This window comes from Tachypleus tridentatus, chromosome 1 (assembly GCF_004210375.1).
Source record: "Tachypleus tridentatus isolate NWPU-2018 chromosome 1, ASM421037v1, whole genome shotgun sequence".
Taxonomy (NCBI): domain Eukaryota; kingdom Metazoa; phylum Arthropoda; class Merostomata; order Xiphosura; family Limulidae; genus Tachypleus; species Tachypleus tridentatus.
This window is the reverse complement of record NC_134825.1, coordinates 164,630,748-164,646,948: the sequence shown is the minus strand read 5'-3', so window position 1 is coordinate 164,646,948 and position 16,201 is coordinate 164,630,748. Positions and strand designations below refer to the sequence as shown.

General features: G+C 34.5%; 1 protein-coding gene across 3 annotated transcripts in view; it reads right to left on the bottom strand.

Moving 5' to 3' along the window:
* LOC143229674 (uncharacterized) overlaps positions 1-16,201 on the bottom strand; it is a 117,821-nt gene that overhangs the window by 14,140 nt on the left and 87,480 nt on the right. For all 3 annotated transcript variants that reach the window (XM_076462359.1, XM_076462357.1, XM_076462367.1), the window contains exon 9: positions 13,311-13,384. In XM_076462359.1, coding sequence (XP_076318474.1) covers positions 13,311-13,384 — 74 coding nt within the window. The remainder of the gene's footprint in view (positions 1-13,310; positions 13,385-16,201) is intronic.

Genomic DNA, 16,201 nt, shown 5'->3' with positions numbered 1-16,201 from the left:
AGAATAAGACAAACGAAATCAAGGTTTGTATTACAACTGTCAGCATATAAATCTAGATTTGTGTTCTCTGTAAATATGTAAATCTCTGTATAGTTTTTCTACAAACAAATAAAAAAAGCAGAAAACAAACACCAGTGCTATATTATTAGCACCACATAGGGGGTTATTTTCGTCATTCAAGCTAAGCTGTGACTTCCAATCATTATTTAATGTTAAAATACATATTTCTTGAAACAACTTTGAATTTATTCTGTCCAAATATATTAATGACAACGTAAAGGACTTCAGAAGATCTTTCATGTGATGCTCAAAAGGCTTAACTTAAAAGGCTAAGCATTCAGACCTTTTTAATTTGATGCTTTGTCCTAATATATGAGTTTACATTGCCTCAAATAGACCAAATAAAACTTATAAAAAAGTTTATGGTAAAAATATAAACAGAACTTTTAACTTACTGGGAATAGCTGAAATAAAAAAAACGTTCAGGAAATACAATGAGTTAAATACAGCGGGTTAAATACAGTGGCTTAAATACAATTGGTTAAATAGCTACACGTGACTTGGATATTTCCCACCTCACTATGAACATATCATATTCAAATTTTGTTTTTAAAACGTTCAACTTCATACAGCTCTACAATGACATTTAACGACATGTTAGTATCAAATATATCCAGCCACTTTTTGGGTTTGATAGACAACTACATCACCAAGACGATTTGTGGTGTCATTGACCTAAGAATTATCCACAATTTCTTAGTTTTTTTTTGGTTAGCCGAGTTGACAGTTGAGTGTTTTATCTCAGATAACTGACGTTCCAAGCTTTCATTTCTATTTTTTACCTTACAGTGACATTTATCACGACAGATTTTAGTACATGTTTCTTTAAGTTATGTATACTTTGAGTTACATTTTACTAAAGTACAATACTTTCCAGGGTATAAACGAATTCCTTGTCATTTAAATCAACTATTATAGTACTCTGTAAAATACTCCCTTTAAAAAGTAATTTCATTAACAGTTCGGAAGTATTAATAATTAAATATAAAAACTAACAGGTTTATCTGGTTTCAAACGACCGTAATTTCTCTTACACTTTACAAGAGTCACTGTTTGCTATAGTAAACAGGAGTTTAAACAACAAATTGAACAACGTATTACTACAGACATCTAGATGTATAAACAGCTCGAATAAATCCATTTATGAATATGAATAGTGATTTTGTTTCTTTCTAGCACAAAGCTGCACAATGGGCTACAAGTGTTATACCAAGAACCATGAGTATCGAAACTCTGCAGACATACCATCGAGCCACTGAAGGTGGGGGCCTTAACACCATAAATTTGAATAAGGCTATTTGACAAAACATTATTTCGTAGCATTCATTTTTTTCAGTTTTTAGTCACGAAATGTTCTGAAAATACCTGAAAGTTGAAACTCACGTTCATTATGAAATTACCATTATTATTTAATTTTATTTTACACCGATATGGTAGCTGTGGTCTGACTTTAACTCGTAAAATAGTGTAAAAATACCGCGTACTAATACATTACGAGATATTCACCTTTTAACACAAATAAACTCATTTATTGTATCCATATAAAACCGAAACCGAAATATGTAATATACAATAAAAAGTACAGCCATTAGTCATAAGATATTTCAACCTATCAATCCAATTAAAACTTCAGGCATTACTAACTGCATATATAAATGAAAATTAAAAATCATACCATTTGTCAAAAGGTATATTTTTTTAAAGGCAAATGCCTGTTGTAGTAATGCCTAAAAGCGTTTGGAATGTTCCATCTACTAGACATAATTCAAGAAGAAACTTAGCGCAGATGAATAATGAATTAACTGTTGCAGAAGATAAGTTAGAGGTTAAGAGTTGGGTGCTTAACCTACAATACACTTACACCTACTGCCATTCACTTTGTACAGTAAATTATGGATATCCAACCCCGAATTTATTCTAAGATTGTAAAAGCAGTATTATAGTGGAAATTAATTTGCTGTGAAGGAGCACCCTCAATGTCTACCCTCGCTAGACGTCCTGCCTCCACATTTGATATAGCATATATATATATATGCCTTTGTATAACATAAATAGACATAAAAACCAGTTAATAGACGTCAAGAGACGTTCTGACTGAGGCATAAAACAACTCGTTAACTTGACAACTGACTTTAAGAAGCAACTGTTCTTTGAAAGACTCCACGTGGAGTGCATGGAAACTGTATATAACAAGGTTCAAATGACCACGACGTTAATTAATTATTTCAGAATGAATGCAATAAATTTCGAACTATAGTTCAATTTTCAACATAAACTAACACGTCCAGTTCACATACGCGAAAAAAAAACAAACAAGGTTTAAAATAAATGTAAGTGAAAGGGACTTTCGAAACATTTAAATAGAAGAAAAATAAAAATCGAAAACAGCTAATCGTTTAACGTTCTGGAAACCATAATACGTAACTTCCTGATGAAAAAAAGTTTGACAAAAGAAATCTGCACGACTTCAAAAATTTCAAATATTTCCTTCTTCAGGCCCGGCATGGCCAAGCGTGTTAAGGCGTACGAATCGTAATCTGAGGGTCGCGGGTTCGCATCCCCGTCGCGCTAAACATGTTCGCCCTTTCAGCAGTGGGGACGTTATAATGTTACGGTCAATCCCACTTTTCGTTGGTAAAACAGTAGCCCAAGAGTTGGCGGTGGGTGGTGATGACTAGCTGCCTTCCCTCTAGTCTTACACTGCTAAATTAGGGACGGCTAGCACAGATAGCCCTCGAGTAGCTTTGTGCGAAATTCAAAACAAACAAACAAACAAACAATCTATCTGCAGTAGTCATCCCTAATTTAGCAGTGAAAGAGTAGATGGAAGGTATCTAGTCATCACACCTACCGCCAACTCTTGGGCTACTCTTTTTCCAACGACTAGTGGGATTGACTGAAAGGACGAGCATGTTTGGTGGGACAGGAATTCGAATCCGCGACCCACAAATTGCGAGCCAAGTGCCCCAACTATAATCTGATTGATAATAAGTGCTCTTAAAGGTAACACATTCCTGATAATTTATGATAATTATGTAAATGCTATATATCTATCTAAATTAGTATCAAAGGCTTGTTTAGAAAAACAAAATGTTAAATATTGAAACACAAAAGGTTAGGTACGTTATGTAAAAATAAAAAACCCAAACTAACAATTCACATACCAACCACCTACATCGTGTGATGTCATCGAACATTAATACATTTTGAGAATGGCTTGCAACAGCCTTTCCGAGGAAAATATTCATTTATAATATCATACAAATACAGGCCTGGCATGGTCAGGTGGTTAGGTACTCGACTCATAATCCGAGGGTAGCGGGTTCGAATCCCAGCCACATCAATCATGCTCATCTTCACAGCGGTGGGGGCATTATAAAATGACGGTCAATCCCACTATTCGTTGGTAAAAGATTAGTTTAAGAGTTGATGGTTGTGGTGATGATTAGCTGCCTTCCATTTACGTTTTCACTGCTAAACTAAGGACCTGCTAGCGCAGATAGCCCTCGTGCGAGAAGTTCCAAAAACAAACCAATCAGAAAAAAAAAATCCTCAGATTGAGGAATTAGAGCTTCCCTAACGGGGACGTCCATTGTACTTAATGGTATTAATATATAAACGAATATGGATAACTTAAGAGAACAATGACAATGAGAAAAAGAAGAGTCGTAACAAGTGGTACTCGTGAGAAGGAAAGTGCTGCGTCTTGTAACAGGTGAGAATACACTGACGCAAAAATCAGTCGTAAAACCGTGCATGTTTTCCAGGGAACAGTAACAAACGAATTTAACATGGAGTAGGTTCGTAAAGATAAGACTTTGAATCGTAATTTCCATTCACCCGTTGATTACCTCGAGCAGCTGGAGAACGATACGGGTAGTCACGTTACTCTGTACAAAGACACAACAATTAAGTAGCTGGACAAAATGCTTATATATTTCTATGGGATTGAACTGATAAAACTGGCGCTGGAAAGCCGTCGTCTTCGTACACTAGATGGATTGTGAAAAGCATGTAAGAAGGTAGAGTGCGCTTTGAACATGACGTAATCACCTTACGACGAAACCTTTTGCAAATGGAAACTATGTTGCAGACAGGGCATGACTTGACCAAGTGATGCTCCAAATTCGCCTTAACACAACGTATTAAGTGTGTTGTTCTTTACTAAAAATTACGTCCATTTGATGTTTGTAATGCGTTTAGATGTCACTGTGAATGTACTGTTTGGGTTGATCAAACGATGTTTTTTTCTTGTGTGTAAATCCTCTCAGTTACATTTGGTAAATTCCAAACAAATAGATATGTTCATAATCGTAACACATCATAAATTCGGAAAATGTAGCATTCAATAATAGTCACTAAGAATTCAAAATACGCAAGTCTGTTACAGAATTACTGCTTTAGTATATTGAATTTTTGACAGTCGTGAAACCTAATTTTCATCCACCACCGACTCGTTTATGTACGTGAATAAGACTAGTATCCTCTTGTGTGTCAGAAAAAAATCCGTGATTACCTAGAACAACGAAAACACTTAAACACATCGAATAACTTGTAAGACATAAATACAGATATAGTGTGTATAAAAATGAACTAAAAATAACAACATTGTATGCTCTACCCAAAATAGCCCGCATAATAAATTTGACAACCACTGCAGAAGTAACTTCTTTAAAATACAAGAATAAATGGATTAATGGACGTCACAAATCCAAACGAATAATACGTGAAGGAAAACAGTGGGAAGCGATTCTAAACTGTTTTTGTTAGAGACATTTCAAAGTGCACAACAATAAAACTTCAAATATGTTTGCGAGATTTCTCATATGTGCCTGTATATGGGGAATCCCTAAGTGACGTATTTCAAAAAACAAAGAATCAAAGCTGCATTTCAACATTTTATTACGCTACTTCTCTCAAGGTGAAACAATTATTCTGTAAGGTAACAAAAAACTACACTGAAACCACCTACAACATCATTGTAAAATGACTGAATCAGTTTGTTGGGGTATAACACACTGAGGTTTGAAAGCACGAAACAGCCATGATGTCCAACGAAGGTGACTGAAATCACGTTTACCTGGAAATACCACATTCTTCATAATTAATTGTTTCCAGTGAGTCAGAGGATATGCTTTCCGACTTACAACGCTAGAATCCGGGTTTCGTTTCCCTGTGACGGACAGAGTACTGACAGCCTATTTTGAAGCTCTGTTTGTGCTTATGAATAACCACGATTTTAAGCACTCCATTACAGATTTTAACACAGTTAACTTGAAAATATTCAGTCAAACCTGACCTTACTTGTTTAAATAGATGTTTAGCCTAACACGTGTTATTAGCACTCCTAAAACTTTTTGACAACATTACACCAGAAAAAGAAAAACGACAATTTATCTTGATAAATATGTGGGTGTTTTGGCATGATCTGCTCACTAGGAAATTCCACTATCAATCTATTTGTTTGTTTGTTTTGAATTTCGCGCAAAGCTACTCAAAAACTATTGCGCTAGTCATCCCTAATTTAGCAGTGTAAGACTAAAGGGAAGGCAGGAAGCTAGTCATCACCACCCACCGCCAACTCTTGGGCTACTCTTTCACCAACGAATAGTGGGACTGACCACAACATTATAACGCCGCCACGGCCGTAAGGGCGAGCATGGGATTCGAACCCACGACCATTAGACTACAAGTCGAACGCCTTAACCCACCTAGCCATGCCGGGCCCTACCAATTTATAAGACGCGAGTTCAGATCTACGTCACCAAACATGTTCGACCATTCAGCCATAAAAGCGTGATAATGGGATGGTCAATCACACAATCCATTGATAAAAGAACAGTTCAAGAGTTGGCGGTTGGTGGTGTTGACTAGCTAGCTACCTATCATCTCGTCAGTAGATGATAAATTAGAGATTGCTAGCGCTGACAGCCATCGAGTAGCTTTGTGCAAGTCAAAAGAAACCAAGAGAAGCCTAACGGTTGGCAGTGAGTGCTGTTGGGTGTTTACCTGTAAACTAACAGTTAGCAGTGGGTGCTTTTGGCTGTTTACCTGTAGTCTAACAGTTGACAATGGGTGCTGTTGGGTGTTCACCTGTAGTCTAACAGTTGACAGTGGGTGCTGTTGGGTGTTCACCTGTAGTCTAACAGTTGACAGTGGGTGCCGTTGGGTGTTTACCTGTAGTCTAACAGTTGACAGTGGGTGCTGTTGGGTGTTTACCTGTAGTCTAACAGTTGACAGTGGGTGCTGTTGGGTGTTCACCTGTAGTCTAACAATTGACAGTGGGTGCCGTTGGGTGTTTACCTGTAAACTAACAGTTAACAGTGGGTGCCGTTGGGTGTATACCTGTAAACTAACAGTTGACAGTAGGTGCTGTTGGGTGTTTACCTGTAGTCTAGCCTCGTGGTTCAGTTGTAAATATGTAAGCCTACGATGTTCATTTAGTTTGGCTTTAAATACCCGTGATAGACAGCCTACTATATATAATTTTCCATTTAAAAATATTCATTCACCGAACAAACAAATCTCTGGTTCAATAAACTTAAAATTAGGGACGACTATGCCAGTATGCAGACATACCTAAAAACTCCATATTAAATCAAGTTCAATATGCCTCTTTATCATATTCAAAAACTAACACTCCTTAAGGTGCAATAATATACAAAAATCAGTTCAACAATTCTGTATATGAGAAAAGGAATGCGAATAATAACATATAATATGCTATAATATGTAATAATGTATATGGGCAGGTGGGTTAAGGCGTTCGACTTGTAATCCAAGGGTTGCAGTTCGAATCCCCGTCGCATCAAACATGCTCGCCCTTTTAGCCGTCGGGGCGTTATAACGTTTAATCAATCCCACTAATTGTTGGTAAAAGAGTAGCCCAAGACTTGGCGGTGGGTGGTGATAACTAGCTGCCTTCCCTCTAGTCTTACACTGGTAAATTAGGAACGGCTAATGCAGATAGCCCTCGAGTAGCTTTGCGCAAAATAAAAAACAAACAAACAACAATGTATAAAGACGTTTTTGTACATACAATAACTAAGAATTATGTCTTGATACTTATTGTGAAAATCAAGAAAAAATTGCTTTTTCTTCAGTTTAAGAGAAACAATGTTTACCAATTTTGTTTTCTCTAAAGTAACCCTGACAATGAAAATGTACATGTTATATCGTAAGAGTGGAATGCTTAGAAAGGCTTCAGACATTCGAGTACACAGAGAAATATGATTTTTTTTCAGCTGTACCGAAGAAAAAAATGATAAAAATCAGTCACATAATTGGTTTTATAATTCCTTTTTACACCTCGCTTAAGCGAAAAATTATTTTTCTTACCCCGTGATGGGCAATACGTTTATTACCTTGACAAACGTGTAACTTAAAAACTTGAGAACTCTTTTAACAATTGTTCTATTTCACACATTAATCTTTTCAAACAACAACAGCACTTTTTTAAGTTTCATTTCATTTATAAACACGCGTTTTCAGATTTCAAGTAGGCCGACAAAAGAGAAGAACAAGGTACCAAACATTAAAAGTTTATGGTGTTAATTATCTGTCAACTATATAATGACACGAAAAACATGTTTTAGAAATACAGTGTCATTGTTTAATTGAGAGATGGTTTACACAAAAGACATGTTTTAGGGATACAGTGTCATTGTTTAATTGAGAGATGGTTAACACGAAAGACATGTTTTAGAGATACAGTGTCATTGTTTAATTTGAGAGATGGCTAACACGAAAGACATATATTTTAGGGATATAGTGTAATTGTTTAATATAGTGTCAACCATCTATCAACTAAATAATGACACGAAAGACATGTTTCAGGCATATAGTGTCATTGTTTAGTTGGTGTAATTGTTTAATATGGTGTCAACCATCTCTCAATTAAACAATGACACTACATCTCTAAAACATGTCTTTCGTGTTAACCATCTCTCAATTAAACAATGACACAAAAAAAACATACGTTGTAGTGGTTTAGGTTTTGAATATAAAGACTTTTTAAATAAGCCTCTCTTCTGGATATAATTTTGAAAGGTTTAACAAATAAAGAAGATTTCTGCCTCCATGAAGGGCTGTTATTGATTTTGCTTAAAGATTTGGTTTTATGTAACAGAGCCCATTCCTCTCGAGCTTGGCGATACCGCTTTGTATGATTGAAGTATGAACTGGTCTACAATAACGTAATCAATACTTCCAGGTCTTCTTAACTGCACTGAGTGCCAGCACAAAACTATATGTAACCAGACTGAGAAAACACGCGTGATTGAAAGTTACTATTTTCGACGGTCAAAATATTGTATTTCATCTGCTATTATGGGAAGTAACTGCTCACTAATCAGCTTTAATATTTCTATATTAATTTATTTGTTTCTACGTTTTAAATTTCCAATTAAGCTATTCAAGTGCTAGATGCACTAGCCGTACCTACGAGAATGTTCGATGATGGGATTCGAACCTGCGACCCAGAAATTGCGAGTCGAATAGCTTAACCACCAAGTCGTGGCAGGCCTAACGATCTGTCATACGTACCATTGAGCCATTGGAAGAAGGGAAAGCTGAGTTTTTATTAACTTAAAATAGTGTCCCCCCTCCGTGGTATGTCTGCGGACTCATACAAAGCACAGATAGCCCTTTGTGTAGCTTTGTGCATAATAACAGAATACCAACAACTTAAAATAATAGACTACGTAAATAAATATATTATATATAATAAATAATATTAAAATAGAGCTTTCCCTTCAAAAAGGTATGTGAATGAAAATGCCTATAAGCGAACACGAGATTGTATGATAATTGCCATACGCTATTTTCCCGATATATGTAGCCAAAGAATGCTTAAATATTCCTGTAAAAAAGTGGAACCCTTATCTAAAGTGGATCAGAAGCTATGACAGATCACACTTCTCTTTAATGGATGAATTTCACTAAACCAATCTTAATATTTATGATTATTTCGAACGCCCTACACGTTTTATACATGTATAAAAACTCAACCAATTCATGGAATGTAAAAAAATATTACTATCCCAGTTCCTATAAGACCTAATTCTACCTACGAGTGAGCGCCACCCAGCGAATTAGGTGTGCTTAGTTACCATATATATGTGTTTTGCCTTGCCTGTAAATCTCTCTCCAGTATAAAATCATGTTTGTTACTCACGTCCAAGGCCAGTTCGTAGTCGAGAAACGAGTTTCAGTTTGTTTCCGCACGTGGAAAATGATGTTTTATGTTAACACAAACATACCTTTTCACAACGCATACCAGCTATAGGTTAAATCGTTCAACGTAGCGTACTTGGGGGCGTAGCCAACAATACACACAGTGTGTGTATGTGTGTGTGTAGCGTCTTTTTTTTTCCAGAAAATAAATATATGTGGACTTTTCCTTCTACACCAAGCAGTTATTTCTATGATATTCAAGTGCTTATTAAAAAAATCAGAGGATGGTAGACCTTTTAAAGTTTTTTTATTGAATATAAGAATAGCCATTCAAAACCCTACCCTCTAGCTACGCATCTGGCGTACCTATAAGCATTTTAAATAACTAAGGCGTAAAAGAACAATATTCAACAACTTTTTTGTATTTTTGCAGCCTAAGCTTAGTGTGAAATAGTCATGCTTTTCTTTCTGTTCGTACGCTTAAAGTAGCTTTCATTTTCGAGATCTGTGAGTTACATATTCTAGTTAGACCTACCAGCATTTGACAAACTGAGTAAATTTTAAACGATTATAAAATTATAATTGAAAGAGAGATGTAACTAGCGAAAACAACATTGTCTGAGTAGTGTTTAAACCTATTGTTTACTGCAGTGTAGAGAAATCAGGATACTATTATCACGAACGAACGTGTAACGATAGTATTGACACTAAGCCTAAAACTATAACTGAATGCAGTAATACTTATGTGGCAGTTGTGTCCCTTACAGCTCACCATGGCGAAGTATAAAAACTCCACAGATGTTATATAAACATAACCATTATGAGAGGCCTAACTGTCTTCACTGGTTTGCAGACACAAGTCGTGCTGACGAGAATGGAACGGGCGAAACTGCTGTCCGTAGCAGACAGTGAGATGAATCATGGAATACGTTAGGCCTAATAGTCAGAGATTTTTCTTATAAAAAAGAAATCTGCGATATAATAAATTTAAAATGTAGTGATATATCGGTTCTGAAACCTTATTATAAGATCAAACCGCCTTGAAAGTAAAAATCAATAAAATATAATACAATATTCACTTCCTGAAAGTCTGTTCCAACAATATTATTTCTCCTTATAAAAGTTAACAGTAAGTGCTTTCGTGTCAAGTTTCGGATAATCTTCTCTTTGTGTCTTTTATACGTTCATACGTCATGGGCTTCTGTTGCACCGGAAGACATGAACGTGAATTTGTCAAACCATAAACCAGCTTTCTCTATTATTATTATTTTAATATTATTAGTAAGTATAGGAGCAGGAAGAATTAAGTTTAGTTATTTAATGACTGACCAGAAAACTTTCGTGAACGGTAGAACGTGGAACACGTGACACTAAACATTAATAGCTTTCTTAACATTCTTGAAAAATAACAGAAAGCTGCGCTCCAAAGAATTTGTTTTTGAATTTCGCGCAAAGCTACGCGAGGGCTATCTGCGTTAGCCGTCCCTAATTTAGCAATGTAAGACTAGAGGAAAGGCAGCTAGTAATTACCACCCACCGCCAACTCTTGGGCTACTCTTTTACCAACGAATAGTGGGATTGTCTGTCACGTTATAACGCCCTCACGGCTGAAAGGGCGAGCACGTTCGGTGTGACGGGGACTCGAACCCGCGACTCTCGGATTACGAGTCGAGTGCCTTAACCACCTGGACATGACAGGCCAGCTCCAAAGGAATTTTGAACGATAACATAAAGGGTTTTGAAAGGTAAGAGGAAGCCACGCCGCCCAAAATTCTTTGGAACGTAACAGGAAGTTGCGTCCCAAAAAATGTGGAATATAACAGGACGATGTGCCCCAAAGAATTTCGGAAGGTAACAGAAAGCTCGTAATTATGAATGTTTCACAATTTACAAAATAAAATAAAAAAAGTGAAGGTTGGGAAAAAAAAAGCTTCGAATTGAAGTAGACGATACAGGAAGCTGTGAATGTTGATCACCATGTTTCAATCTGTTTGGTCAAGTTTTGTATCAAATGAGAAAACGTAATAAATGAAAGCCAGTATCCTCAAGCGAGCTGGGACGAATAACAAATGTTAACAACCTAGCTTCAATATATTTCTATTTTAACAACCTACACAGATGATTTTCAAAACGTTCTTCCCTGTTTAACATTTTTAATCTATATAAAGTTGTTGTTGTTTGAAGTTAAGCACAAAGCTGTCTGTGCTTCATCCTCCGCGGGTATGGAAACCCGATTTTTAGCGTTGTAACTCCACATACGTACCGCTGTACCACTTGGAGGCTCTATGTAACAATGTTATTAAAAATTTATGGAATCGCTAACAATGCAAATTGAGAAACAATTAAATCATTAATAAACAATGCACAATTAACGATTACAATGTATGAAAAACACAATTAATGAACAATGTAAAAATCATAAACGTGTGTGTTTTTGTTTTTTTTTCCTGTTTCGGGGTAAAAACAAATCACACTCTTTTTCGATTTGACTATTCTACCAGTCCTTTTATTACTGAGATTCATGGTAATTTGAATTGTTGGAAGGATTTTCATTAACTACTGGGATCCATGGTACCCTGAATTGTCTGAAGGATTTTCATTAACTGCTGAGATCCATGGTAACTTGAATTGTTAGAAGGATTTTCATTAACTACGGGGACCTATGGTAACCTGAACTGTTGAAAGAATTTTCATTAACTGCTGAGATCCATGGTAATTTGAATTGTTGGAAGGATCTTTAGTGAGTGTTAGGCAGCTTAACTCTTTAGCTCGTAGAAGCTATATGGAGCCTATTCTACGTCAAACATTTTATTCGTTTGAAAGGTAAAAAACCTCATTTCTGAAAACATTATAATAATATATTCTACTTACTAGTAAAACATTCACAAACATGAACAACGTTTCCTCAGGTTAACATGGCTTCACTGGGTTCGACTACAATCATTCACGACGCCGCCAAGTAAACGCAGAAGAACGTGGTTCATGTTTTTAACTGGTTGCTTTGTTTTCTCTGTAGTATCAGATCTGCCAAAACACTTTGTGAATTTTTTCATTGTATTTTCAACCATAACACTTCTCGTTCAACGACGAAAAAATGTACAAACTCAAACCAGCATGAAAACTACGTGAAAGAATGAATATATCTGAAACTAAAACAAAATAAAACTTTTAAAACTCAAAATTAGCTATTTTATATAATAATTCGAGTATGATGTGAAAGCCTTACAATGCCACAATTATACTTCATATAAGTTAATTAATGACAAATACTACATTACTACAGAGTGTATAATTGTATATAATTTTGAGTAAGCTTTCCTCTAAACTCAGAAAATTCATTACATAGTAATTAACCTACACGTCCTTAAAGTATACATGTGACAGAACTTAAGATATTAATGGTTTTGTAGTTAAGATAAATGCAATTTGAAAATATTATGCTTCAACGCAAACTTACTGGTATAACAACTGTTAGACAATAAAAAGTATATTAGAAATAAAACTGTAATAAAGAAGTGGAGGTACGAAGATCATTTATTCTTCCATTTCTTTCAAATTACGTATTGTTCCCCCTATTGGCTGAAACGTGAACTTTTAAAAATAAATATAATATTTCTAAACTCTCATAACTTCTTTCGGTTTCTCGGCATTTAATTTCCATAACGCCTCACATTTCTTGTATTCATTTTTATACATAATAATTAATTAAGTTTAAGCAATTCGTAACATGAAATTTATTGTAAAATCAGACACATTTAATATTTTATATGATATCGACTTTCACATCACACAGAAACTGACAGAGAGCTTTATTTACACAAAATATTTCACATGTTCCTATTTACTTCCTTTGACTTACTTTAGTAGAGCCACAGTTAACGTTATTTTTTGATCAACAGGTAAAAATACTTCAGTGACAATAACTGTGATAATCTAATACTATAGTGGAATGTAAATGATATTGCTGTTAATACCTGGTTTTGACTTAGATAAAACCAGTGACCTCATAATACTGAAAAGAGAACACGTAATGATAGTCAGAAGCCTTGACAAAAACACTGAAGATATATTCTTACCCATCTGGATTTCAACAACATGCGATGTTCGTCTATGAATCCGCATACATTTGTACCCTCTGTTTCCAAACATACTGAAATCAAATATGAGAAGAAGAAAAAAAAACTTATGGAAGAGGTCAATTCAAACCTATCTGTACAAAATGATCTTGATACTATGTTACTTTTAGTGCAAGAAAAGACTTATGCTGAACAAGTAAAACCAAGTATTTAGGATATACATACATACACTCATATATTTGTATATGTTAAACAGATTAACTTATGCTAAGTGATCGTTTCTAGCAAAAAACTGCAAAGATGTAGTAATATCATGGTTAATCTGAATGACAATAAGTAAGAACAGTAATATCATGGTTAATCTGCATGACAATAAGTGAGAACAGTAATATCATGGATAATCTGCATGACAATAAGTAACAGTTATATCATGGTTAATCTGCATAAGTAACAGTAATATCATGGTTAATCTGCATGACAATAAGTAACAGTAATATCATGGTTAATCTGCATAAGTAACAGTAATATCATGGTTAATCTGCATGACAATAAGTAACAGTAATATCATGGTTAATCTGCATGACAATAACTAAGAACAGTAATATCATGGTTAATCTGCATGACAATAAGTAACAGTAATATCATGGTTAATCTGCATGACAATAAGTAAGAACAGTAATATCATGGTTAATCTGCATGACAATAAGTAACAGTTATATCATGGTTAATCTGCATGACAATAAGTAAGAACAGTAATATCATGGTTAATCTGCATGACAATAAGTAACAGTTATATCATGGTTAATCTGCATGACAATAAGTGAGAACAGTAATATCATGGTTAATCTGCATAACAATAAGTAACAGTAATATCATGGTTAATCTGCATGACAATAAGTAACAGTTATATCATGGTTAATCTGCATGACAATAAGTAACAGTAATATCATGGTTAATCTGCATGACAATAAGTAACAGTAATGTCATGGTTAATCTGCATGACAATAAGTAAGAACAGTAATATCATGGTTAATCTGCATGACAATAAGTAACAGTTATATCATGGTTAATCTGCATGACAATAAGTGAGAACAGTAATATCATGGTTAATCTGCATAACAATAAGTAACAGTAATATCATGGTTAATCTGCATGACAATAAGTAACAGTTATATCATGGTTAATCTGCATGACAATAAGTAACAGTAATGTCATGGTTAATCTGCATGACAATAAGTAACAGTAATATCATGGTTAATCTGCATGACAATAAGTAACAGTAATATCATGGTTAATCTGCATGACAATAAGTAACAGTAATGTCATGGTTAATCTGCATGACAATAAGTAAGAACAGTAATATCATGGTTAATCTGCATGACAATAAGTAACAGTAATATCATGGTTAATCTGCATAACAATAAGTAACAGTAATGTCATGGTTAATCTGCATGACAATAAGTAACAGTAATATTATGGTTAATCTGCATGACAATAAGTAACAGTAATGTCATGGTTAATCTGCATGACAATAAGTAAGAACAGTAATACCATGGTTAATCTGCATGACAATAAGTAACAGTAATATCATGGTTAATCTGCATAACAATAAGTAACAGTAATGTCATGGTTAATCTGCATGACAATAAGTAACAGTAATATCATGGTTAATCTGCATAACAATAAGTAACAGCAATATCATGGTTAATCTGCATGACAATAAGTAACAGTAATATCATGTTAATCTGCATGACAATAAGTAAGAACAGTAATATCATGGTTAATCTGCATGACAATAAGTAACAGTAATATCATGGTTAATTTACATGACAATAAGTAACAGTAATATCATGGTTAATCTGCATGACAATAAGTAACAGTAATAACATGGTTAATCTGCATGACAATAAGTAACAGTAACATCATGGTTAATCTGCATGACAATAAGTAACAGTAATATCATGGTTAGTCTGCATGACAACAAGTAACAGTAATATCATGGTTAATTTACATGACAATAACTAAAACCAGTAATATTATAGTTAATGTCCAAAGCAATAACTAAAAAACAGTAATATCATGGTTAATCTGCATGACAATAAGTAACAGTAATATCATGGTTAATCTGCATGACAATAAGTAAGAACAGTAATATCATGGTTAATCTGCATGACAATAAGTAACAGTTATATCATGGTTAATCTGCATGACAATAAGTAAGAACAGTAATATCATGGTTAATCTGCATGACAATAAGTAACAGTAATATCATGGTTAATTTACATGACAATAAGTAACAGTAATATCATGGTTAATCTGCATGACAATAAGTAACAGTAATAACATGGTTAATCTGCATGACAATAAGTAACAGTAATATCATGGTTAGTCTGCATGACAACAAGTAACAGTAATATTATGGTTAATTTACATGACAATAACTAAAACCAGTAATATTATAGTTAATGTCCAAAGCAATAACTAAAAAACAGTAATATCATGGTTAATATACTTGACAATAAGTAACAGTAATATCATGGTTAATGATATTATACACAAACTATCATAAAGCATGATGTTAGGTGCCAACTACAACAGGCTGATTATGAAAGAGCTTTTCCTTTCACAAGCTGTTAAAATACAACAGTTCCCACAGTCTATGAATGGTAGTAATCAAAAGTAAATACATTTGTTCCTGAAGAACACGGGGTAATCAACCGTCACTTACAGAGACGAGGAGAAGAAACGACTTACGTCCTGCTCAATGCAGTCACTGAATTTCATTCTAATGGACGATTTTAGGGATAAAACTGAATGCCACTGTTATCTTCATATAATATTTTAGAAACAGTTCCAGAACGTGGTTGTCGAAGAGTGGATACAATTGATCA